The sequence below is a fragment of the Aotus nancymaae genome, unplaced genomic scaffold, assembly GCF_030222135.1.
Source record: "Aotus nancymaae isolate 86718 unplaced genomic scaffold, 86718_ANA_hifiasm-v0.15.2.pri h1tg000089l, whole genome shotgun sequence".
NCBI lineage: Eukaryota > Metazoa > Chordata > Mammalia > Primates > Aotidae > Aotus > Aotus nancymaae.
The window spans coordinates 22,726,741-22,749,200 of record NW_026988504.1 but is presented as its reverse complement, the minus strand read 5'-3'; the positions used below and the strand labels follow the sequence as shown (position 1 = coordinate 22,749,200).

At 50.8% G+C, this 22,460-nt stretch overlaps 2 protein-coding genes across 7 annotated transcripts; both read left to right on the top strand.

The window, feature by feature from the left end:
* Positions 1 to 621: 621 nt before the first annotated feature.
* On the top strand, positions 622 to 17,755 carry ASB16 (ankyrin repeat and SOCS box containing 16). 2 transcript variants are annotated; one of them, XM_021673688.2, is made up of 5 exons: positions 622 to 1,009; positions 3,839 to 4,106; positions 7,375 to 7,867; positions 8,251 to 8,364; positions 17,305 to 17,755. In XM_021673688.2, exons 1-5 carry the CDS (start codon positions 709 to 711, stop codon positions 17,347 to 17,349), a joined length of 1,221 nt encoding a protein of 406 aa, XP_021529363.1. In that variant the 5' UTR covers positions 622 to 708; the 3' UTR covers positions 17,350 to 17,755. The 2 variants fall into 2 exon arrangements, with proteins under 2 accessions (XP_021529363.1, XP_012299380.1); XM_012443957.2 differs by lacking the exon at positions 17,305 to 17,755 and adding an exon at positions 8,798 to 10,844.
* Positions 17,756 to 17,844: 89 nt separating this feature from the next.
* Positions 17,845 to 22,416, top strand: TMUB2 (transmembrane and ubiquitin like domain containing 2). 5 transcript variants are annotated; one of them, XM_012443962.3, is made up of 4 exons: positions 17,971 to 18,597; positions 18,761 to 18,862; positions 19,855 to 20,421; positions 21,155 to 22,416. In XM_012443962.3, the coding sequence occupies exons 1-4, from the start codon at positions 18,563 to 18,565 to the stop codon at positions 21,516 to 21,518; spliced, it is 1,068 nt and encodes a 355-aa protein (XP_012299385.2). In that variant the 5' UTR covers positions 17,971 to 18,562; the 3' UTR covers positions 21,519 to 22,416. The 5 variants fall into 5 exon arrangements, with proteins under 5 accessions (XP_012299393.2, XP_064225584.1, XP_012299385.2 ...); XM_012443970.3 differs by lacking the exons at positions 17,971 to 18,597; positions 18,761 to 18,862 and adding an exon at positions 17,845 to 17,960; XM_064369514.1 differs by lacking the exon at positions 17,971 to 18,597 and adding an exon at positions 17,845 to 17,960 and having other exon boundaries at positions 18,761 to 20,421.
* The last annotated feature ends 44 nt before the right edge of the window (positions 22,417 to 22,460 follow it).

Genomic DNA, 22,460 nt, shown 5'->3' with positions numbered 1-22,460 from the left:
AGGTGATCCACCCGCCTCGGCCTCCCAAAGTGCTCAAACTAAGTTTATTGATTACTGGGTGGGCTGGGAAGTATGGTCCCCTGTGTGAAAGTGGATATGAATGTGATTTAAACACTGTGAAACTCTGTACATAGGTACAGAGTTATTGCTGTTACTGCAGATGCTGGGAAGAGCTGCTCACCTTCTCAGTAACTCTGTCTTGACCTCCCCTTACCTCCTGTGCTGAGGTCAGCCCTATCTTCTCCACGTGGGCCAGTGGTGGCTCCTGCCCTCCAGCCAACATCAGAGAGGATGGAGGCACCTTGTCTTCCTCCCAGCCCTGCCCATTTTCACGACTGACCTTCTCACACACCCTGGACCTTGCCAACCCGAGATGCTCACTTTAGAGACAAGGGAGGATGCAGATACTGGGGTTCAGGGGTGGCCTCAGCTGAAGGCCTGCTGACCAACCAAAGGGTATCATCAGGGGCAGGGGCTGGCCCTCGTCCTGGGCTGGGGGTTGGGCCAGCACCTTCTCAGCACCAAGATCATGACTCTGAGCAAACTGTGTTTACCAGAGCAGCAAAGGACCTATTTATAGCCTCAGCTGCTGCTTTCTCTGGCTCACGGCAGAGGGGGCAGGGTAGCTCCTCAGAGCAAGGAAGGTAGTCGGGTCGAGGGAACCTGGCTTTGCCCAGGTGCCCCTGCCCAAACCCCTGGGCCCCACCCATGGCAAGGGAGACCTTCCCCTTCACCTCCTCCATGCTTCGCTCTCTCCGCTTGCAGCGGGAGTGGCTGGAATGGGAAGACCGGCGGCGGGCAGCTGCCCAACAGTGCCGGAGCCGAAGGTGCCCATCAAGTCCCCAGGCTCGACTCACTAGGCCTCACCGTTCCTGTGGAGACCCAGCTGTCCACCATGCCCTGTTCTCCGGTGACCTGCAGCAGGTCCGAGCCCTGTTCCAAGATGAAGAGGCTGCCAACATGATTGTGGAGACCGTGAGCAACCAGCTGGCCTGGTCAGCTGAACAGGGTAGGGGGTACCAGAAGAGGGCAGAAGAGGAGGGAGAAAGAAGGGGAGTGGGTGGGGAGGAGGGAGAGTCTAGGCCCCCGCCTTCCCTGCAGACCATAGACTAGAGCAGCCCTTTCCACCACCCATCCTAGCTCCCTCCCGAACAGAGATGAGGCAGAGTTAGCAGTATGTATGCCTTTTAAGAATTAAAAGTTATATTCTTGGCTTTGGCACAGTGTCTCATGCCAGTAATCCCAGCACTTTGAGAGGCCGAGGCCGAGGCTGAGGCCGGACTACTGCTTTAGACCAGGAGTTCAAGACCAGCTTGAGCAACATAGAAGACCCCATAGCTACAGGAAAAAAAAGGGGGGTCATAAATTCTACTGTAGAAGCACGTGCCATTAATTTTATAACTAGCCCCCAAACCAACTGGGTAGATTTTTTAAAAACTAGTTTAAATACCAGTATAATGAACACCTTTATGTACTTGCTAGAGGATATCCTTAGAATATATTCTGGCTAGGCCGGGCACGGTGGCTTACACCTGCAATCTCAGCATTTTGGGAGGCCAGGGTGGGCAGACCATGAAGTCAGGAGATGGAGACTATCCTGGCCAATATGGTGAAACCTTGTCTCTACTAAAAATACAAAAATGGGCTGGGTGTGGTGACATGCACCTGTAGTCCCAGCTATTTGTGAGGCTGAGGCAAAAGAATTGCTTGAACCCGGGAGGCGGAGATTGCAGTGAGCTGAGATCACACCACTCTAATCCAGCCTGATGACAGAGTGAGACTCTGTCTCAAAAAAAAAAAAAAAAAAAAAGAATAGGGCCGGGCGCGGTGGCTCACGCCTATAATCCCAGCACTTTGGGAGGCCGAGGCGGGTGGATCACGAGGTCAAGAGATCGAGACCATCCTGGTCAACAAGGTGAAACCACGTCTCTACTAAAAAATACAAAAATTAGCTGGGCATGGTGGCACACGCCTGTAGTCCCAGCTACTTGGGAGGCTCAGGCAGGAGAATTGCTTGAACCCAGGAGGCGGAGGTTGCGGTAAGCCGAGATCACGCCATTGCACTCCAGCCTGAGTAAACAAGAGCGAAAACTCCGTTTCAAAAAAAAAAAAAAAGAATATATTCTGGCCAGCAGGTCTGTCCAAATAAACTAATACCCTAGCTGAGATCACCATGATCTCAAGATTGACAAGAAATTACTCAAACCCCACCCATGCATCTGGGGCTTGAATCCTTGGGAGAGCATAAGCTCCCCCAGTCACTACAGGTTCCAAATTCCTGCTTGGCTGTGACCCAACCAGGGCATTCTAGTCTTGTCTTGCAGCTTGTCCATAATCCCCAAGATGGAACTCAGCCTTAATTTCAAGTCTACTAAAAAACAAAACATGCTTTACTCAAGACTTAGAAAAACCAGGGGTGGACTGTGCTGCCATGCAAACAACTTCTAGTTTGATATGAGGCATCTATGCCCTTTAAATAAGTCCCTGACCGCTGCCACCATTCAAATCCAATACTAGTCCCATGATCACCCTCTCCTTATTCATTTCCCATCTGCACCTCTTATTCTCCCCTCCACCATTCCCCCATTTCCATCCAACCCTCTCTGCCCCAGGAGTATCCCAGAATTCAGTTCTGCTCTTTGGCCATTCCCAAACTCAGCTCCAGGCCCACTTCTGCATAACTACCCACCCCGCTTTTTTGTTCATCCAAGACCAAGATGAACATTTTTTTCTTTTTACATTTTTTTAAAAAATAGCCGGGTGCAGTGGCTCAAGCCTGTAATCCCAGCACTTTGGGAGGCCGAGGCAGGCGGATCATAAGGTCAGGAGTTTGAGACCAGCCTGACCAACGTGGTAAAACCCCGTCTCTACTAAAAATACAAAAATTAGCCAGGCATGGTGGCAGGTGCCTATAATCCCAGCTAATAAGGAGGCTGAGGCAGGAGAATCACGTGAACCTGGGAGGCGGAGGGTGCAGTGAGCTGAGATCACATCATTGTACTCCAGCCTGGGCAACAAAGCAATATTCCGTGTCAAAAAAAAAAAAAAAAAAGAAAAGAAAAGAAAAGAAAAAATAGAGACATTCTCCTGATCATGGTTTTGTACTTTGGGGCTGAGGCGGGTGGATCACGAGGTCAAGAGATCGAGACCATCCTGGTCAACATGGTGAAACCCCGTCTCTACTAAAAATACAAAAATTAGCTGGGCATGGTGTTGCGTGCCTGTAATCCCAGCTACTCAGGAGGCTGAGGCAGGAGAATTGCCTGAACCCAGGAGGGAGAGGTTGCGGTGAGCCGAGATCGCGCCATTGCACTCCAGCCTGGGTAACAAGAGCGAAACTCCGTCTCAAAAAAAAAAAAAAAAAATAGAAACAAAGTCTCACTATGTTGCTCAGGCTGGTCTGGAACTCCTGACCTCAAGTGATCCTCCCACCTCAACCTCCCAAAGTGCTAGGATTACAGATGTGAGCCACCATGCCAGGCCCCAAGGTGAACAAAAAAAGCCATTGACACTATTAGCCATTCAAAGACCTTGAGGTTTCCTTAATGGGATTCACTCTACTTAGTTGGCTCCTATGGTTTTATACAGCAATTAATTTTTTTATGACACATACTATGTTTTGTTACAGATTGATAAACTGTTCTAAAAGGCTGTTCCAATTTATTCTTCCAATTCAGGACTTGAATAAGCCCCTTTCCATAGGTACAGCCTGGCAGTGTTTGTGCTCAGCAAACCATGCAGCAGGAAGGCCAGTGTCAGCTGTCAGCTGGAACCAGCATCCCCACTTCATACCTTCCCGTCTTATGCACCACCCCCCAACATTATTTGCTCTCCCTAGGTTTCTGGGTGCTGACCCCCAAGACCAAGCAGACGGCACCCCTCACCATCGCTGCAGCCCGAGGCTACACAGACTGTGCTCGTCACCTGATCCGGCAGGGAGCTGAGCTAGATGCCCGTGTCGGGGGTCGTGCTGCCTTGCACGAAGCCTGTGCCCAGGCCCAGCTCGACTGTGTGCGGCTGCTGCTGACTTTTGGAGCCAAGGCTAATGTGCTGTCCGAGGAGGGCACAACCCCCCTGCACCTCTGCACAACTCCCGAGTCTTTGCAGTAGGTGCCCAGGGGCTGAATGGTTTGGGGAGGCATGTGTGTGTCTCCAGCTCACAGGGCCAGAAGAGGGAACCTGACAACTACATGCAGCTTTATGGTTTACAAAGCACCTCACATACATGTCTTTACAATAACCTGGAGACAGGCCTCATTCTACGGTGAGAAAGACGAAGCTCAGAAAGGTTTAGTAACTTGTCCAAGGTCACATCTGCTAAGCCCAGGAGGTGGAAGGCCTGTTGCTTTCTGGGAAAACTCTTCCAATTGCAGTCTCCAATTCCCTGTGAACCTCTGTAGCCAAATTCCTAGCTGGTTTTTTGTTTTTTGGTTTTTTTAGACAAAGTCTTGCTCTGTCACTCAGGCTGTAGTGCAGTGGTGTGATCTTGGCCACCACGCCTAGCTAGTTTTTGTATTTCTAGTAGAGATAGGGTTTTGCCATGTTGGCCAGGCTGCTCTTGAACTCCTGACCTCAAGTGATCTCCCCCTCCTCGGCCTCCTAAAGTGGTGGGATTATAGGCATGAGCCACCGTGCCCAGTTCAAATTCCTACTTGTTTTGAGGTATTAAGAAAGATCTGGCTGGGCGTGGTGGCTCACACCTGTAATTCCAGCTACTAGGGAGGCGGAGGCACAAGAATTGCTTGAACCCGGGAGGTGGTGGTTGCAGTGAGCCAAGATTCTGCTACTGCACTTCAGCCTGGGCGACAGAGCAAGACTCTGTCTAAAAAAAAAAAAAGAAAAAAAGAGGCCAGGTGCAGTGGCTCATGCTTGTAATCCCAGCACTTTGGGAGGCTGAGGAGGGCAGATCGCCTGATGTCAGGAGTTCAAGACCAGCCTGGCCAATATGGTAAAACCCTGTCTCTACTAAAAATTTTAAAAACATTAGCCAGGTGTGGTGGTGGGCGCCTGTAATCCCAGCTACTTGGGAGGCTGAGGCGGGAGAATTGCTTGAACCCAGGAGACAGAGGTTGCAGTGAGCCAACACAGTGCCCATGCACTCCAGCCTGGGTGACAGATTGAGACTCCATCTCAAAAAAAAAAAAAAGGGCCAGGCGTGGTGGCTGACGCTTGTAATCCCAGCACTTTGGGAGGCTGAGGCAGGCGGATCACAAGGTCAGGAGATCAAGACCATCCTGGCTAACATGGTGAAACCCCATCTCTACTAAAAATACAAAAATTAGCCGAGCATGGCAGCACATGCCTGTAGTCCCAGCCACTCGGGAGGCTGAGGCAGGAGAATTGCTTGAACCCAGGAGATGGATGCTGCAGTGAGCCGAGATTGTGCTACTGCCCTCCAGCCTGGGCGAAGACTGAGACTCCATCTCAAAAAAAAAAAAAAAAATTTGGAAACAAAAATTAGCCCATAATTAGAATTTACCAAGGAGATAAATTCAGTAGTTTATGGAAGACTGACTGCTACTCATGTCTTGGCTACAGAGCAAAGCACCTACCTGGATATGTGAGCAAGAATTTTGGCCATTTTGGGAAAGGGCATTTGGTTATCAGGGTTTCATCGAGGTTGGTGGATCTACTCCTGAGTTTCCATCGGCTGCCATTCTGGCTTTTTAATGATAAGTTACTGTTAGCCTGGTTTCATCATTATTAATTTAGTTTGTTGCATGTTTGGTTTACCCTGCAATAGGTAGGGATGCATGTTTGCCACAACAGTGTTCTGGCCTATAATTTTCCCTGGAACTGGGAAACATGTACTCTCTAAAACCTGTTTTTGTTTTTGTTGTTGTTTTTCCTTTGTTGTTTTTTTTGTTGTTGTTGTTTTTCTCTAGGGGAAGGTGGAGGGGGGCGGCCCCAAGTGCCTGCCTTTGCTTGAATGAGTGTGGCCTGGTTTAGAAGAGTGTTTTTTTTAAAGATGGAGTCTCTGTCACCCAGGCTGGAGTGCAGTGGCACAATCTTGACTCACTGCAACCTCGGTCTCCCCGGTTCAAGCGATTCTCCTGCCTTAGCTTCCTGAGTAGCTGGGTTACAGGCACACGCCACCACGCCCAGCTACATTTTGTATTTTTAGTAGAGACAGGGTTTCACCATGTTAGTCAGGCTGGTCTTGAACTCCTGACCTAGTGATCCACCTGCCTCAGCCTCCTAAAGTGCTGGGGTTACAGGTGTGAGCCACCATGCCTGGCCTAGAAGAGTGGTTGTTTTTTTTTTTTTTTGAGACGGAGTTTCACTCTTGTTACCCAGGCCGGAGTGCAATGGCGCGATCTCAGCTCACCGCAACCTCCGCCTCCTGGGTTCAGGCAATTCTCCTGCCTCAGCCTCCTGAGTAGCTGGGATTACAGGCACGCGCCACCATGCCCAGCTAATTTTTTGTATTTTCAGTAGAGACGGGGTTTCACCATGTTGACCAGGATGGTCTCGATCTCTTGATGTTGTGATCCACCCGCCTTGGTCTCCCAAAGTGCTGGGATTACAGGTGTGAGCCACCGCGCCCGGCCTAGAAGAGTAGTCTTTTAAGTGTGGGAGCAGAAAGAAAATATTATAACATATTTATTTTTCTTTTTGGTGCATACTTTAAATTTTCTATGCTTCATAATGGACACAGAAGTGGGTTTTTAAAATTTGTGTTATCAAAATGTTAGGAGATAAGGCCCGGTATGGTGGCTCACACCTGTAATCCCAGCACTTTAGGAGGCCAAGACAGGAGGATTGCTTGAGCCCAGGAGTTTGAGACCAGCTGGGACAAATGGCGAGACTCTGTCTCAACAAAAAAAAATTTTTTTTAATTAGCCAGGTGTTGTGGTGCCCACCTGTGGTTCCAGCTACTTGGGAGGCAGAGGCAGGAGGACTGCTTGAGCTTGGGTGGTCTAGGCTACATGAGCTGTAATTGCGCCACTGCACTCACTTCACCCTGGGCGATAGAGAGAGACCCTATCTAAAAAAAAAAAAAAAAAAAAAGGAGACAAGTAAGAACTGAAAAATTCAGAACCAGACCTTTAGGGTAGAGTCAGAGTAGACTCTGGGAAGGACTGTCTAAGGACGTGAGGACTAATTCTGGTGCAGCCACTAACTTGCTGTGTCCTGGCTCCACAAGTCATTTCTGGGCTTAAGAAGTTTTTCATATGAAAATTGAAGATGCTTCTGGTGGCTCCCAGGACCTTCCAGTTCTGCTGTCTGTAGCGGGGCTTGGGTAATTCTCATAGAGGACACCAGGTAGCACCTCAAGGTGAGAGGGGTGGAAAGGGAAGGGAGGATGACTGCAAGCTGAAGGGGGTCCCAGGCCTTCAGGATTTTCCCTGGGGCCTTGCTCTCTGTCCCCAGGTGCGCCAAGTTGCTGCTGGAAGCGGGAGCGACGGTGAACCTGGCAGCAGGCGAGAGCCAGGAGACGCCTCTGCACGTGGCCGCGGCGCGTGGCCTGGAGCAGCACGTGGCTCTGTACCTGGAGCATGGCGCCGACTTGGGCCTGCGCACCAGCCAGGGCGAGACGGCGCTGAACGCAGCGTGCGCGGGGGCCGAGGGCCCGGGCAGCTGCAGGCAGCATCAGGCGGCGGCACGCCGGCTCCTGGATGCTGGAGCTGATGCCCGGGCGGCCGGGCGCAAGCGCCACACGCCGCTACACAACGCCTGTGCCAACGGCTGCGGGGGCCTGGCCGAGCTGCTGCTGCACCACGGGGCCCTCGCTGAGGTCCCCAATGCGGCAGGCCACACGCCCATGGACTGTGCGCTGCAGGCCGTCCAGGATGCCCCCAACTGGGAGCCTGAGGTCCTCTTCGCGGCACTGCTGGACTACGGGGCCCAGCCAGTGCGCCCTGAGGTGCGCAGGGAGGGCCTGAGATAGGAGGCCCCCGTGTCGGGGAGCCCGTGGCTGGAACTGCTCTGCCTCTGGGGAAGAGAGAAGGTCCAAGAGACTGAAAGCCTGCCCTCAGCGGCCAGGGGGCTGCCCCCAGCTTGGGAGGGGGGGGTAGAGGATTCTGGGAGAGAGAGTCCAAGGGAGGAAAGAGCCCCCGAGGAAAACTAGGGCAGAAAGGCTGGAGCACACTTGAGGGTGGGGTAGACAGAAGCATGGAAGAGGAGGAGGAGAGATTCAGACCTTAGCCCCCCAGATTAGGCTATGATTGGCCATATGGGTTAGGCGGGACTTGGGTCTGCCCTCAGCTGGTGGAGGCATGGTGCCCAAGACCCTCTTTTGACTCCTAGATGCTGAAATACTGTGCCAACTTCCCTCGGGCCCTGGAAGTCCTGCTTAATGCCTATCCTTGTGTCCCATCCTGTGAAACCTGGGTGGAGGCGGTGCTCCCAGAGCTGTGGAAGGTATGTCTGCCTCAGGGCCAAGATGGGGAGGAGGGACGAGCCACAGACCTATTCCTCCAGGGCCAGCTTCATGAAGGGAGAAGCAGGAGGGCCCCTGGGTAGAGAGAATGGGTAGAGTGGCACACCTGGGTTTCAGGGTAGCCCCTCCCCTGGTATCCCAGGCTGACCACTAACTCCACACACCTCTCTCACCTCCCTCATTTGCATCAGCACAGACATTTATCAGGAAACTCTAACTTGGTGGGCACAGTGCCAGCCTCTCTGGGGTGGGAGTGGGTGCAGACATAGTGGAGGCCCTTCCCTGAAGTGTAGCCCAGCCCCCATTATCACCGCAGGGCCTCTATGGCTCTGAATCCAAGTCCTTTGAGACACATGAAACACCCAGGTGGGTGCATGCTGCAAATCATCTGACCCTCTTTCACTCCTGGCCTAGGAGCATGAAGCCTTCTACAGGTCAGTCCTGTGCATGGTGAATCAGCCAAGGCGGCTGCAGCACCTGGCCCGACTAGCTGTGCGTGCTCGGTTGGGAAGCCGCTGCCGGCAGGGTGCCACCCGGCTGCCACTGCCCCCGCTCCTCAGGGACTACCTGCTGCTGCATGTGGAGGGGCGCATCCAGTGAGCCCCATGTCAGGCTGTTCCCATGGTGTGTTCTGCCCCTTCCACCTGTCCCCGCCTCCAATCCCAGAGGAATAGTCTCTGGTCCTCTTTTCTTTCTTTTCTTTTTCTTTTTTTTTTTTTTGAAATGGAGTTTTCCTCTTGTTGCCATGGCTGGAGTGCCATGGTGTGGTCTTGGCTCACTGCCACCTCCCGAGTTCAAGCAATTCTCCTGCCTCAGCCTCCCGAGTAGCTGGGATTACAGGCATGCACCACCACACCTGGCTAATGTTGTATTTTCAGCAGAGACGAAGTTTCTCCATGTTGGTCAGGCTGGTCTCGAAATTCCGACCTCAGGTGATCCGCCCACCTCGGCCTCCCAAAGTGCTGGGATTACAGGCTTGAGCTACTGTGCCCAGCCCTTTCTTTCTTTCTTTTTTTTTTTTGAGACCAAGTGTCACCCTGTTGCCCAGGCTGGAGTACAGTGGTGCAGTCTTGGCTCACTGCAACCTCTATCACCTGGGTTCAAGTGATTCTTGTGCCCCAGCCTCCTGAGTAGCTGGGACTATAGGTGTGAGCCACCACGCCTGACTATTTTTGTATTTTTAGTAGAGATGGGGTTTCACCATGTTGGCCAGGCTGGTCTCTAACTGACCTCAGGTGATCCACCTGCCTCAGCCTCCCAAAGTTCTGGGATTACACGTGTGAGCCACTGCGCCCGGCCACTGACCCTCTATTCTGTACTCCATGTGCTGTCCTGGTCCAGCTCATTCCTCCATGGGCTTCTTGAGACACTTTCTGACCTCTATCTGGCCTGAGCGTCAGACCCTCTCTCCACCAGAAAGGGCCGTAGACTTGGCCTGTTTCCAGACTTGGCCTTCACCTCCGTCCTCCTCCTATGTTTTAGTGGATGGCTCCTCTATCCATCCAAGCCCCACGCCGACAACCAGTGATTCTAGTGGCCCATCACCTCTCTCTCCTGCCTCCCTTATACCTGTTCAACCTCCTAAAGAGGGACAGATTCCACCGGGCATGGTGGCTCACGGCTCACGCCTATAATCCCAGCACTTTGGGAGGCCGAGGCAGGCAGATCACCTGAGGTCAGAGCCTGATCAACATGGAAAAACCCCGCCTCTACTAAAAATACAAAATTAGCCAGGTGTGGTGGTGCATGCCTGTAATCCCAGCTACTCAGGAAGCTGAAGCAGGAGAATTGCTTGAATCTGGGAGGCGGAGGTTGTGGTAAGCTGAGATCATGCCATTGCACTCCAGCCTGGGCAACAGAAGCAAAACTCTGTCTCAAAAAAAAAAAAAAAGAGGGGCAAACTCTGCCTCTGTGTGCACTGCCTTGCCTGCCCTGCCTTTGTCACTCCAAGGGAGGTCTTGAGACCCATGCCCTGAACTGGTGCTGGAATGGTCTTTGGGAGTCAAACACTGATCATGCCCTCCAGTGGCTCCTCTCACACTAAAATCAAAACTCAATAAAACAGAGCCTCTAGCCTCTGCCAAATTACCTGGCCTCCTGACTTCCCTTCTTCCTTCTGAAGTTCACATACAGCCTTAGTAAACGAGTCACCAGTTGCTAGATGTGACCTGCTCCTCTCTGCTTTCAGGTATTTGCATGCATTATTCCCACTGCTTAGAATACTCTTCCACATTTTTTGGCCTGGTCAAGGCTGATTTAGGCCTCAGGACTCAGTTCTAATACCACTATCTCTGCAGAGACTTCCTTGTACTTTTTTAAAAAATTAATTAATTTATTTTTTTAAAGATGGGGTTTCACCATGATGGCCAGGCTGGTCTTGAACTCCTGACCTCAGGTGATCCACCCACCTTGGCCTCCCAAAGTGCTAGGATTACAGGCGTGAGCCACTGTGCCCGGCTTTTTTTTTTTTTTTTAATATATATATTTTTTGAGACAGTCTTGCTCTGTTGCCCAGGCTGGAGTGCAGTGGTGAAATCTTGGCTCACTGTAACCTCCACCTCCTGGATTCAAGCAGTTCTCTTGCTTCAGCCTCCGGAGTAGCTGGGACTACAGACGCATGCTGCCATTCCTGGCTAAATTTTTGTATTTTTTTAGTGGAGACGGGATTTCACCGTGTTGCCCAGGCTGGTTTCCAACTCCCGAGCTCAGGCAATCCACCCACCTCAGCCTCCCAAAGTGCTGGGATTACAGGCATGAGCCACCGTGCCCGGCCTCTTTGGTACTTATTTAAGTGCCTGTTTCTGTCTCAACTAGGCTGAGACTGGAACTGTATTCGTTGGACAGGTATTTTAGTAAATGACAGCGGAAGGAGAAATATCCATGAGCCTGGGGTCCATCCAAGTCTCCTTCTGTCCCCAAGTGATGAATAGTGTTTTTTTAATATAAAGATGGGGTTTCACCATGATGGCCAGGCTGGTCATGAACTCCTGACCTCAGGTGATCCACCCACCGCGGCCTCCCAAAGTGCTAGGATTACAGGCGTGAGCCACTGCACCCGGCCGATGAATGGTGTTTTAAACAGTGGTTACCATATATGGCCTCTGAGGGCCCAGCCACCAACTGCCCAAACTCCCAACTTCTTCCTCTTGTCCCAGAGTCAAAAGTACCACAGTACAGCTCTTGGAGGAAACTTTGCAAAGCAAGCCAGTTTTTTGTTTTTGTTTTTGAGACAGAGTCTCACTCTGTCACCAGGCACCAGACTGGAATGCGGTAGAGTGATCTCAGCTCACTGCAACCTCCGCCTCCCAGGTTCAAGCAATTCTTCTGCCTCAGCCTCCCGAGTAGCTGGAACTACAGGCGCACGCCACCACGCCCAGCTAATTTTTTGTATTTTTTAGCAGAGACAGGGTTTCACCATGTTGGCCTGGATGGTCTCGATCTCTTGACCTCATGATCCACCCACCTCGGCTTCCCAAAGTGCTAGGATTACAGGCGTGAGCCACCTCACCCGGCTGCAAGCCAGTTTTTATGAGTGCAAATAAATGATTAGTGCATGGAATGAAAGTATGGATGTTGTTTGGCTTAAATGTGACTGAGGTCCCCATCATTCCATGTTCATTCCCCACCCCCTGGTGCTCTTCTGTGGTTTCCAAGTTTTCTGCACTGATCAACAATTACAAGAACAACACAAGGGCCACATGCTGTGTAGTCCCAGCTACAAGGGAGGCTGAGGCAGGAGGATCACTGGACCCCAGGAGTTCAAAACCAGCCTGGTCAACAGAGTGAGACACTGTCCCTAAAACAATTTTTTTTTTGAGACAGGGCCTCTCTCTGTCGCCCAGGCTAAAGTGCAGTGGCATGATCATAGCTCACTGCAGCCTCAACCTCCCACACTCAAGCAATCCTTCCAACTCAGCCTCCTAAAAGGACTACAGGCATGCACCACCACGGGTCTCACTATGTTGCTGAGGCTGGGGAAAAAAAAAGGCCAGGCACGGTGGCTCATGCCTGTAATCCCAGCACTTTGGGAGGCCAAGGAGGGCAGATCGCTTGAGTCCAGGAGTTTGAGATCAGTCTGGGCAACATAGCAAGATCCTGTCTCTAGAAATTAAAAAAAAAAGAAAAGACAAAATACTTAGCTGGGTGTGGTGGCGCACATGATGGTCCCAGCTACTCAGGAGGCTGAGGTGGGAGGATCGCTTGAGCCCAGGAAGCAGAGGTGGCAGACAGCCCAGGTCACAGCAAACTGAGATTGTGCCACTGCACTCCAGCCTGGGCGACAGAGTGAGACCCTGTCTCAAAAAAATAAATAAATAAAAATAAAATAACAGAAACACAAGACCCCTCATAGACCTAGAACCTTTAGTACTCATCACAGGAGGGAACTGGGGAAGGGGTCCCAGTGGCCTTCTCCTTAGTCAGCAGTCTTTTTGCTGAGGGATCCTGGGGTCTCCAGTCCCATTACCAGCTTGAGTTACACAGTAGAGACATGGATCAGGAGTCCTGGGGTCTGCCTCTTGCAGCAAATGCCCAACCCACCCTCCTCCAGAGAGAGTTGTTATCTGTGGGATTCCATTTCATTAACACGAAGACAGTTTTATTTACCTCGTTATGCAGAATGCAACTCCTACTTTCTGGATGGAATTTGTGCTTTAGTTTTACAGAGCCAAGAGGCCTGACAGAAGAAAAGGAACTCCTCTCTAGTCCTGACCCAGGCTGGGAGCCTCACTCAGGGGCAATGCTGAACTTTCCACCCCTTTACAGCAGGCCAACCACAGCCAGCTCAGCCTTTTTTGATATGTTTACAATTAACAAAACATACCGTTAAGAAGAAAAACAGCCAGGCACGGTGGCTCACGCCTATAATCCCAGCACTTTGGGAGACCGAGACAGCCAGATCACCTGAGGTCGGGAGTTTAAGACCAGCCTAACCAACAGGAAGAAACCCTGTCTCTACTGAAAATACAAAAATTAGCCAGATGTAGTGGTGCATGCTTGTAATCCCAGCTACTTGGGAGGCTGAGGCAGGAGAATCGCTTGAACCTGGGAGGCGGAGGTTGCAGTGAGCCAAGATCATGCCTTTGCACTCCAGCCTGGGCAACACAAACGAAATACTGTCTTAAAAAAAAAAAAGAAAAACAAGGCCTGGCGTGGTGGCTGATGCCTGTAATCTCAGCACTTTGGGAGGGCAAGGCGGGTGGATCACGAGGTCGAGAGTTTGAGACAAGTCAGGCCAATATGGTGAAACCCTGTCTCTAAAAATATAAAAATTGGCTGGGCGTGGTGGCTCACGCCTGTAATCCCAGCATTTTGGGATGCCGAGGTAGGCAGATCACAAGGTCAAGAGATCGAGATCATCCTGGCCAACATGGTGAAACCCTGTCTCTATTAAATATATATATATTATATATATATATATATAAATTAGCTGGGCATGGTGGCACATGCCTGTAGTCCCAGCTACTCAGGAGGCTGAGGCAGAAGAATCGCTTGAACCTGAGAGACGGAGGTGGCAGTTAGCCCAGATCGTGCCATTGCACTCCAGCACTTTGGGAGACTGAGGCGGATAGATCACTTGAGGTCAGGAGTTCTAGACCAGCCTGGCCAACATGGTGAAACCCCGTCTCTCCTAAAAATACAAAAATTAGCCGGGTATAGTGGTGCATGCCTGTAATCCCAGCTACTCAGGAGGCTGAGGCAGGAGAATTGCTTGAACCTGAGAGGTGGAGGTAGCAGTGTGCCGAGATCATGCCACTGTACTCCAGCCTAGGCAACACAGCGAGACTCCATCTCAAAAAAAAAAAAAAAAAAAAAAAAAGATGCATGTGATTATGTACATTACTTTGGAATACAAAAAGATTTTCTAGCACAAAAGGTAAGATTAATAGAACTGGATACAGCTGAGGCAGGCAGATCACTTGAGGCCAGAAATTCGAGACCAGCCTGGCCAACATGGTAAAACCCCGTCTCTACTAAAAATACAAAAATTAGCTGGGCATGGTGGCACACACTTGTAGTCCCAGCTATTCAGGAGGCTAAGGCAAGAGAATCGCTTGAACCTGGAAGGTGAAGATTGCAGTGAGCCGAGATATCACCACTGCACTCCAGCCTGGGTGACAGAGCAAAACTCTGTCTCAAAAAAAAAAAAAAAAAAAAAAAATCAGGATACAAGGCTGGGTGTGCACATTCTGTTGGTGGGCAGATCGCCTCTTTGGGGACAATTGGGTAGTTTCCTTAAACACTGGTCTCAGTTACACATAAGGCAGGATAGATACAGGAATATTCCTCTCAGCATTACTTGCAACCACTCATGTTGAAGTGGTTAAACAAATCCACTTTTTATTTTTTTGAGACGGAGTCTCCCTCTGTCACCCAGGCTGGAATGCAGTGATGCAATCTCGACTCACTGCAAACTCTGCCTCCCAAGTTCAGTTCAAGCTATTCTCCTGCCTCAGCCTCCTGAGTACCTGGGATTACAGGTATGCACCACCACGCCCGGCTAATTTTTGTATTTTTAGTCAAGACAGGGTTTCACTATGTTGGTCAGGCTGGTCTCAAACTCCTGACCTCGTGGTCTGCCTGCCTCGGCCTCCCAAAGTGCTGGGATTACAGGCGTGACCTACTGTGCATGGCTGACAAATCCATATTACCCATGGCAGCAAAGAACTAGGGAGGGATCCCAAGTGACCAGCATGTGTACTGCCTTGGGAAGATCTCCAAGAGTGGTTTTTATTGACTGATTGAAACAGGGTCTTTCTGTATGTCAGGCTGGAGTGCAGTGACATGATCATGGTTCACTGCAGCCCTCACCTCCCAGGCTCCAGTGATTCTCCCATTTTAGCCTCCCAAATAGCTGGAACTATAGGCACACACTACCATGCCTGGTTAATTTTTAAATTTTTTGTAGAGACAGGGTCTCGCAATGTTGCCCATGCTGGTTTCAAACTCCTGGGCTCAAGTGATCCTCCCACCTCAGCCCCACAAAGTGCTTGGGATTACAGTCTGGAGCCACCATGCTCAGCTGAAGACCATTTTTTTCCTTTACTTTTTTTTTTGAAATGAAGTCTCACTCTGTTGCCCAGGCTGGAGCATAGTGTTCCATCACAGCTTTCTGCAATCTTGACCTCCTAGGCTCAAGCAATCCTCCCACCTCAGCCTCCTGAAGCTGGCTCATGGTTCACTGCAGCCTTAACTTCCTAGGCTCAATCATCCCACTTCGGCCTCCTAAGTAGCTGGGACTACAGGCACAAGCCACCATGCCCAGCTAATTATTATTATTTTTTTTGTAGAGTCAGGGTCTCACTATATTGCCCAGGCTGGTTTTGAACTCCTAGGCTCAAGGGATCCTCCTGCCTCAGCCTCCCAAAATGCTGGGATTACAAATATGAGCCACTGTGCCCAGCTTTGTGAATGCACTTAATGCCTCTGAATTCTAAACTTAAAAATAGTTAAAATGGTAAATTTTATGTTATGTATATATTTAAATATTATTTATTATTTATTTATTTATTTTTGAGACAGAGTATTGTTCTGTTGCCAGGCTAGAGTGCAGTGATGTGATCTCGGCTCACTGCAACCTCTCCCTCCTGGGTTCAAGCGATTCTCCTACCTCAGCCTCCCAAGTAGCTGCGACTACAAGCACGCGCCACCATGCCCAGCTAATTTTTCTTTTTTAAATAGAGACGGGATTTTGCCATATTGGCCAGGCTAGTCTCGAACTCCTGACCTCCAGTGATGCACCTGCCTCGGTCTCCCAAAGTGCTGAGATTACAGGCATGAGCCACTGTGCCCGGCCTTTTTATTTATTTAATTTATTTAATTTTTTTTTTCTTTTTCTTTTATTTTTAAGATGGGGTTTCACCATGATGGCCAGGCTGGTCTGGAACTCCTGACCTCAGGTGATCCACCCACCTTGGCCTCCCAAAGTGCTAGGATCACAGCCGTGAGCTACCGCGCCCGGCCCGGTATTTAATTTTTTTTATAGAGAATTTTTTGGTATTTTTTTTTCTCATCCCTTTCTAAGCAGAATTTTTGTATTTTTAGTAAAGACGAGGTTTCACCATGTTGGCCAGGATGGTCTCGATCTCTTGACTTCGTGATCTGCCCACCTCGGCCTCCCAAGGTGCTGGGATTACAGGCCTGAGCCACCGCGCCCAGCCTAAATGTTATTTATTTTTATGTTTAGAGACAGATGTCTCCTTATGTTACCCAGGCTGGCCTTGAACTCCTGGGCTCAAGTGACCCCGCTGAGTCAGCCCTCAGAGTAGTTAGGACTACAGGTGCACACCACCGGGCCTAGCTATGTTATGTTTATTTTCCCACAATGAAAGGACTTATATAAGAAGGTAGACACCAAAGAAAATACACAGTTGGATTCTATGTATACCAAGTACAAAACCAGGAAAAACTAATGTATGGTGACAGACGTCAGAACAGTGACTACTCTTTGGAGGTTAATGGCTAGAGGAAGACATGAAGGGGGAGGTTCTGGGGTAATTATTTCTTGATCTAAGCGCTGGTTCTGCCAGTGTTCAGGGGTACAAACCACCGAGCTTTTTGCTTACGTTTACCCCGTCTGCATTATTTATCCTTTAATCAGTAGTTCTCCAAAACCCCCAAACTCCAGCACTTTTTTTTTTTTTTTGAAAGAAGCTCTAGCTGTCGGGTGGAATGCAGTGGCTCAGATCATAGCTCACTGCAGCCTCGAACTCCTGGGCTTAAGAGAGCCTCCCGCCTCTGTCTCCCAAAGCGCTAAGATTACAGGAGTAAGGCACCCCGCCTGACGCCAGTACGTTTTTAGAAAAAAATTTAATTGCAAAATTCTGGATAAGTTCTTGAAAGTTGGACTTTTCCCCCTTTTTGTGCCCTAAGCCTGCGCAGAATTTGTGCCTTTGAAATGCTTTCTCTCCTTCTCTCTCCAGGTCCCACACTACCTGGGGCCGCACTCTTCAAGCACTGGATGCTGACTAACTCGTCTCTTTATCTGCCTTCCCGACTGGCCCAGAGCTGAGTTCTTACTAATCCCGCTAACCTGGAGTTCGGTGCGCGTTGCAAAGCATTAACGAATTCAACCAGCCTGGAAGACAGACAGCAAAGCCGGAAGAACAAAGCTGAAAGGGAAACGCCGTACTGGCTCTACCCAGCGGCGCCAGCCGGGGAATCCTTCTACAGACTCAAAGCCGCGCCCCTTTCCCAAGCACCTCCCCTCCAACTCCGCCCCTCCTGGCCCCGCCTCTCAACCTGGACTGCCTAAGGCCCCGCCCATAAGGCGTGGCCCAGCTCCAGGAGGGCCGCAATCCCGCCAACAATGACTCCACCCCTCCTTCTGCTGAGAAACCTGTCCCTTTTATTTAAAGAATACCTTTTACGTCAGCCCGCCTTACGTGTCTTTGCGTCATCAGTGCAAGGCGCGGAGGCGGGACTTCCTGTCCCTGGTTCTAACAGCTTCCGGGAAAAGCCGGAAGCGACCGGACCCTGAACAGAATCGCAGGTTGCCAGCCCTTTCCCCGAACTCTACGGAAAGACGAGTCCACGGGCCGTTCTGGCGAGGTCAAAACATTTAGTCTGGGCTTTTCAGGTGAGAACTTCCCCATCTAGGCACAGTGCTGGTCCAATCCACCTTTAATTTCCCATGACTCCCTGCGTCCTCAAGCCCCGCCCCCAGTTCCCCAGCCCCGCCCCGAAGTTTGAGGGGTGTGGACGGTTTGTGACCCCCTTATCAGACCCTACCCCTCACGGGCAGGGAGAGCTGGGCTTGGCACGGCGGCCGGGACCAGGCAGCCCTTCAGTTCGGGTGGGCTTATGGACCCCAGTCCAATGCCGCGGGAATAGGACCATCCAAACGCGGAACTTTCGCCTCAGAAAAACCGGGGTGCGGGACCCCTCCTCACCGCGCGGTCTGAGTACGGTCAGGGTAGATCACAGGCTGAGGACAGAGTAAAGACCTCTGAGGCCGGACACTTGGGGTCCTGCCGGGCCCCTCCGCACGAGAGTTTCCTGTGTCTGTGCCAGTCGTTTTCATCTTTCTTCGCCGCAGTTTCCTTTTCTGTAAATCATGGTTAATGACATTAACCTTCTTATCATCAGGGGTTAGTTGTGGGTGTGATAAATAATTGCTACCATTTATTGAGCAATTGCAATTTGCAATGTGCCAGGCACTGTGCTAAGTATTTTGCTTCGATGATTTCACGTCATCTTCAAAACAACCTCATGAGGTAGGTACTATTTTTAACCCCATTTTACTGATGAGAAAGCTGAGGCTCTTAGAAAGTTGTCCGAGTTGACATAGCTAGTAGGACGCAAGACTGGGATTATAATTAGTTGTTTTTCTAACTCCAGGGCCGGTATATTAAATAAGGATGTTGATGTGTTCCACAGATATTCTTTGAGCAACTACTGGGGCGTTATATTGGACACTTCAGTACCAAGAGAAATACATACGATCCTTGTCTACCAGGAGTCTAAGAGAGAGAAGGACAGGTAGATAAGTTTAATGAAGTTTTATAGGTGCTGTGAGAATAGTCTGATAATGGATTTGCCCAGGGACAGCTGTGAAAGCAGCAGATTCTCCAAGGGAAATAGTAGGTACTCCAAGGAGCAAGCAGGAATGCTTCCTGCCTTGCTAAGAAACTGCAGCAGCAGAGGCTTCACAGTGAAAGAAGAGAGACTGAGATATGGATGTGAGAGCCGTTAGGGAATCTTTTTCAAATTACTTCCACTTGGGGAGTGGTTATTGCAGGAGTGGGCCCATGGTGACCCAGGAGGGTGGTGTTTTGGTGTCTGTCCCGCGTTGCTCTCCAGGGGTTGCCAGAAGTTTCAGAGGCGGCACATCATGTCTGCTGCATAGTGTCTGCTCACAGCCCCTACAGAGTTATCCCATTGAGGTTATCTGACTCTGCTTTTGATGATAGGTCAGTTTTCTTTGGCTCTTGACATCTGGGCAGCCTGGGTCTGTGACCAGGAATGAAATAGGCTCAAATGAGACAATCTGGCAGGGATGGCTCATTCTCAATCTGAAAATATTCCAGGCTTTTGGGTCTCTCTGAAGCCACTTTGGAGGCTGCTTAGGAGGCATATTTGCTTGACCAAGTGATAGAAATCCTAGAGAAACTCAAGCCTCAAAGAAGCAAAGGTTTTTTTCATAAAAAACAAACAAACCCAACAGTAGCAGCAGCAGCAGCAGCAGCAGCAGCAAGGCTGTGGACTTTTCCTGCTGATCCATGTTCATTGGGAAGTTACAGTGTGAGAGAGGAAGATCACAGAACCTGAAAGCAAGAGTTTTACAATAGAGGCAAAGGGTAGGTCTTTAGCTCTAGGTTGGGGCACCAGAATTGGGAAGGTTTGTCCCCGATTCTACAGAACACTGAACTCCATTTTTTTTTTCAGGGCTGGGTCAGTTAGAACCTAAACAAACTAGAGACCTGGTTGCAACCCTCAGGCTCTGCTGATGCTATCCCCCTTTGTTCCTGCAGCGTGGACCCTGTCAGCAGCCAGGCCATGGAGCTCTCTGATGTCACCCTCATTGAGGGTGTGGGTAATGAGGTGATGGTGGTGGCAGGTGTGGTGGTGCTGATTTTAGCCTTGGTCCTAGCTTGGCTTTCTACCTACGTAGCAGACAGCGGTAGCAACCAGCTACTGGGCGCTATTGTGTCAGCAGGCGACACATCTGTCCTCCACCTGGGGCATGTGGACCACCTGGTGGCAGGCCAAGGCAACCCTGAGCCAACTGAACTCTCCCATCCATCAGAGGGTAATGACGAGAAGGCTGAAGAGGCTGGCGAAGGTGGGGGAGACTCCACAGGGGAAGCTGGAGCTGGGGGTGGTATTGAGCCCAGCCTTGAGCATCTCCTTGACATCCAAGGCCTGCCCAAAAGACAAGCAGGTGCAGACAGCAGCAGTCCAGAGGCCCCCCTGAGATCTGAGGATAGCACCTGCCTCCCTCCCAGCCCCGGCCTCATCACTGTGCGGCTCAAATTCCTCAATGATACCGAGGAGCTGGCTGTGGCTAGGCCAGAGGATACCGTGGGTGCCCTGAAGAGGTGAGTGGCCTGGGAAGTGGGAGGCTGCTTGTGCCCATCCCCCGCCCTTGGTTGCCCCTAAGGAGGCTGGTGCAGACATGGGAGCAGCAGGAAAGTGTAAGATCAAGCCCCTCCTAAGGGCAGGTAGATACTGTCTTAGAAATACAGCCTTTAGGTCAGGTGCAGGGGCTCATGCCTGTAATCCCTGCAATTTTTTTTTTTTTTTAAAGACAGGCTTTCACCGTGTTGGTCAGGCTGGTCTTGAACTCCCAACCTCAGGTGATCCGCCCGCCTTGGCCTCCAAAGTGCTTGGATTACAGGCATGAGCCACCACGCCCAGCCAATCCCAGCATTTTGGGAGACCGAGGTGGGCGGATCACCTGAGGTTGGGAGTTTGAGACCAGCCCAATCTACATGCAAAAACCCCATCTCTACTAAAAATACAAAATTAGCCAGGCGCAGTGGCGTATGTCTGTAATCCCAGCTACTTGGGAGGCTGAGGCAGGAGAATCGCTTGAACCCGGGAGGCAGAGGTTGTGTGAGCTGAGATCGTGCCATTGCTTTCCAGCCTGGGTGACAAGAGTGAAACTCCGTCTCAAAAAAAAAAAAAGAATACACCATTAGTTAAGGATAAAGATGGGGGGCAAAAATCCACCCTCCAATTTTTCCCCACTCCCCTGCTTTTTGCTCCAGGCCTGTTTGCTTTCTCATTCCTCACCCTCTGTCTTTCCTTCCATGTCTTTCATCCTTACAGCAAATATTTCCCTGGACAAGAAAGCCAGATGAAACTGATCTACCAGGGCCGCCTGCTACAGGACCCAGCCCGCACACTGCGTTCTCTGAACATTACCGACAACTGTGTGATTCACTGCCACCGCTCACCCCCAGGGTCAACTGTTCCAGGCCCCTCAGCCTCCTTGGCCTCCTCGGCCACTGAGCCACCCAACCTCGGTGTCAGTGTGGGCAGCCTCATGGTGCCTGTGTTTGTGGTGTTGTTGGGTGTGGTCTGGTACTTCCGAATCAATTACCGCCAGTTCTTCACAGCACCTGCCACTGTCTCCCTGGTGGGAGTCACAGTCTTCTTCAGCTTCCTAGTATTTGGGATGTATGGACGATAAGGACATAGGGAAAAAATGAAAGGAATGGTCTTCCTCCTTTATGGCCTCCCCACTTTTTCTGGCCAGAGCTGGGCCCGAGGGCCTGGGAGGGAGGGGTGGAAAGGATGCGATGGAAATCCCCTCCATAGGACACAGGAGGCAGTTACGGGGCCTCCCCTTCTTGTCCACGGGAGTACAGACGTCCCCTCTGTGCAAGCACAACTCAGGTAGAAATGAGGATGTCATCTTCCTTCACTTTTAGGGTTCTCCTGAAGAAGTTCAGAGCTGATGGCCAAGCTCAGTGGGGAGCCTGGGCTCTGAGGATTCCCTCCCACCTGTGGTCCTAGCTCTTCCCAATGTCCTGCATGTCTGTCCCCCAGCACCCAGGCTGCCTGCCAGGGCAGCTCAGCATGGCCCCAGCATACCACTGTAGGGAGCCTGGAGTATCCTTCCATTTCTCAGCCAAGTATGTCTTTTGAGACTGAAGTCACACAGGCGGGAACGTAGATCCTGCACGCCTTCTCTATGGGCACCTGGCCACCTTCACCTTCTCCCTTTACCTCAGCAGGAATACGGTGTTCTCCGTGTTCTAGAATAGTTTCCAGTGTCCTCCCTTCTTTCAAAGCACTTTGCTTGCATTTTTTTTTTTTTTTTGAGTCTTTCATAGAGCTCAGTCAGGAAGGGGATGGGGCACCAAGCCAAGCCCCCAGCATTGGGAGCGGCCAGGCCACAGCTGCTGCTCCCATAGGCCTCAGGCTGCAAGCAGGAGACAGCACTGGCCCTTGGCCAGCGTCCTACCCTGCCCAACTCCAAGGATGAGCTCTGGGTATGGATCACTGGCCCTTAGGCTCTTGCTTCTGGGGCTGTTGGATGGAGGGTCAGGGTCTGACTGAATAAAGTTCCATTTTGTGATGGTGGAGCCTCTTTCAGTAGGAGAATGGCTTTGCGCTGCCCCCCAGCAAC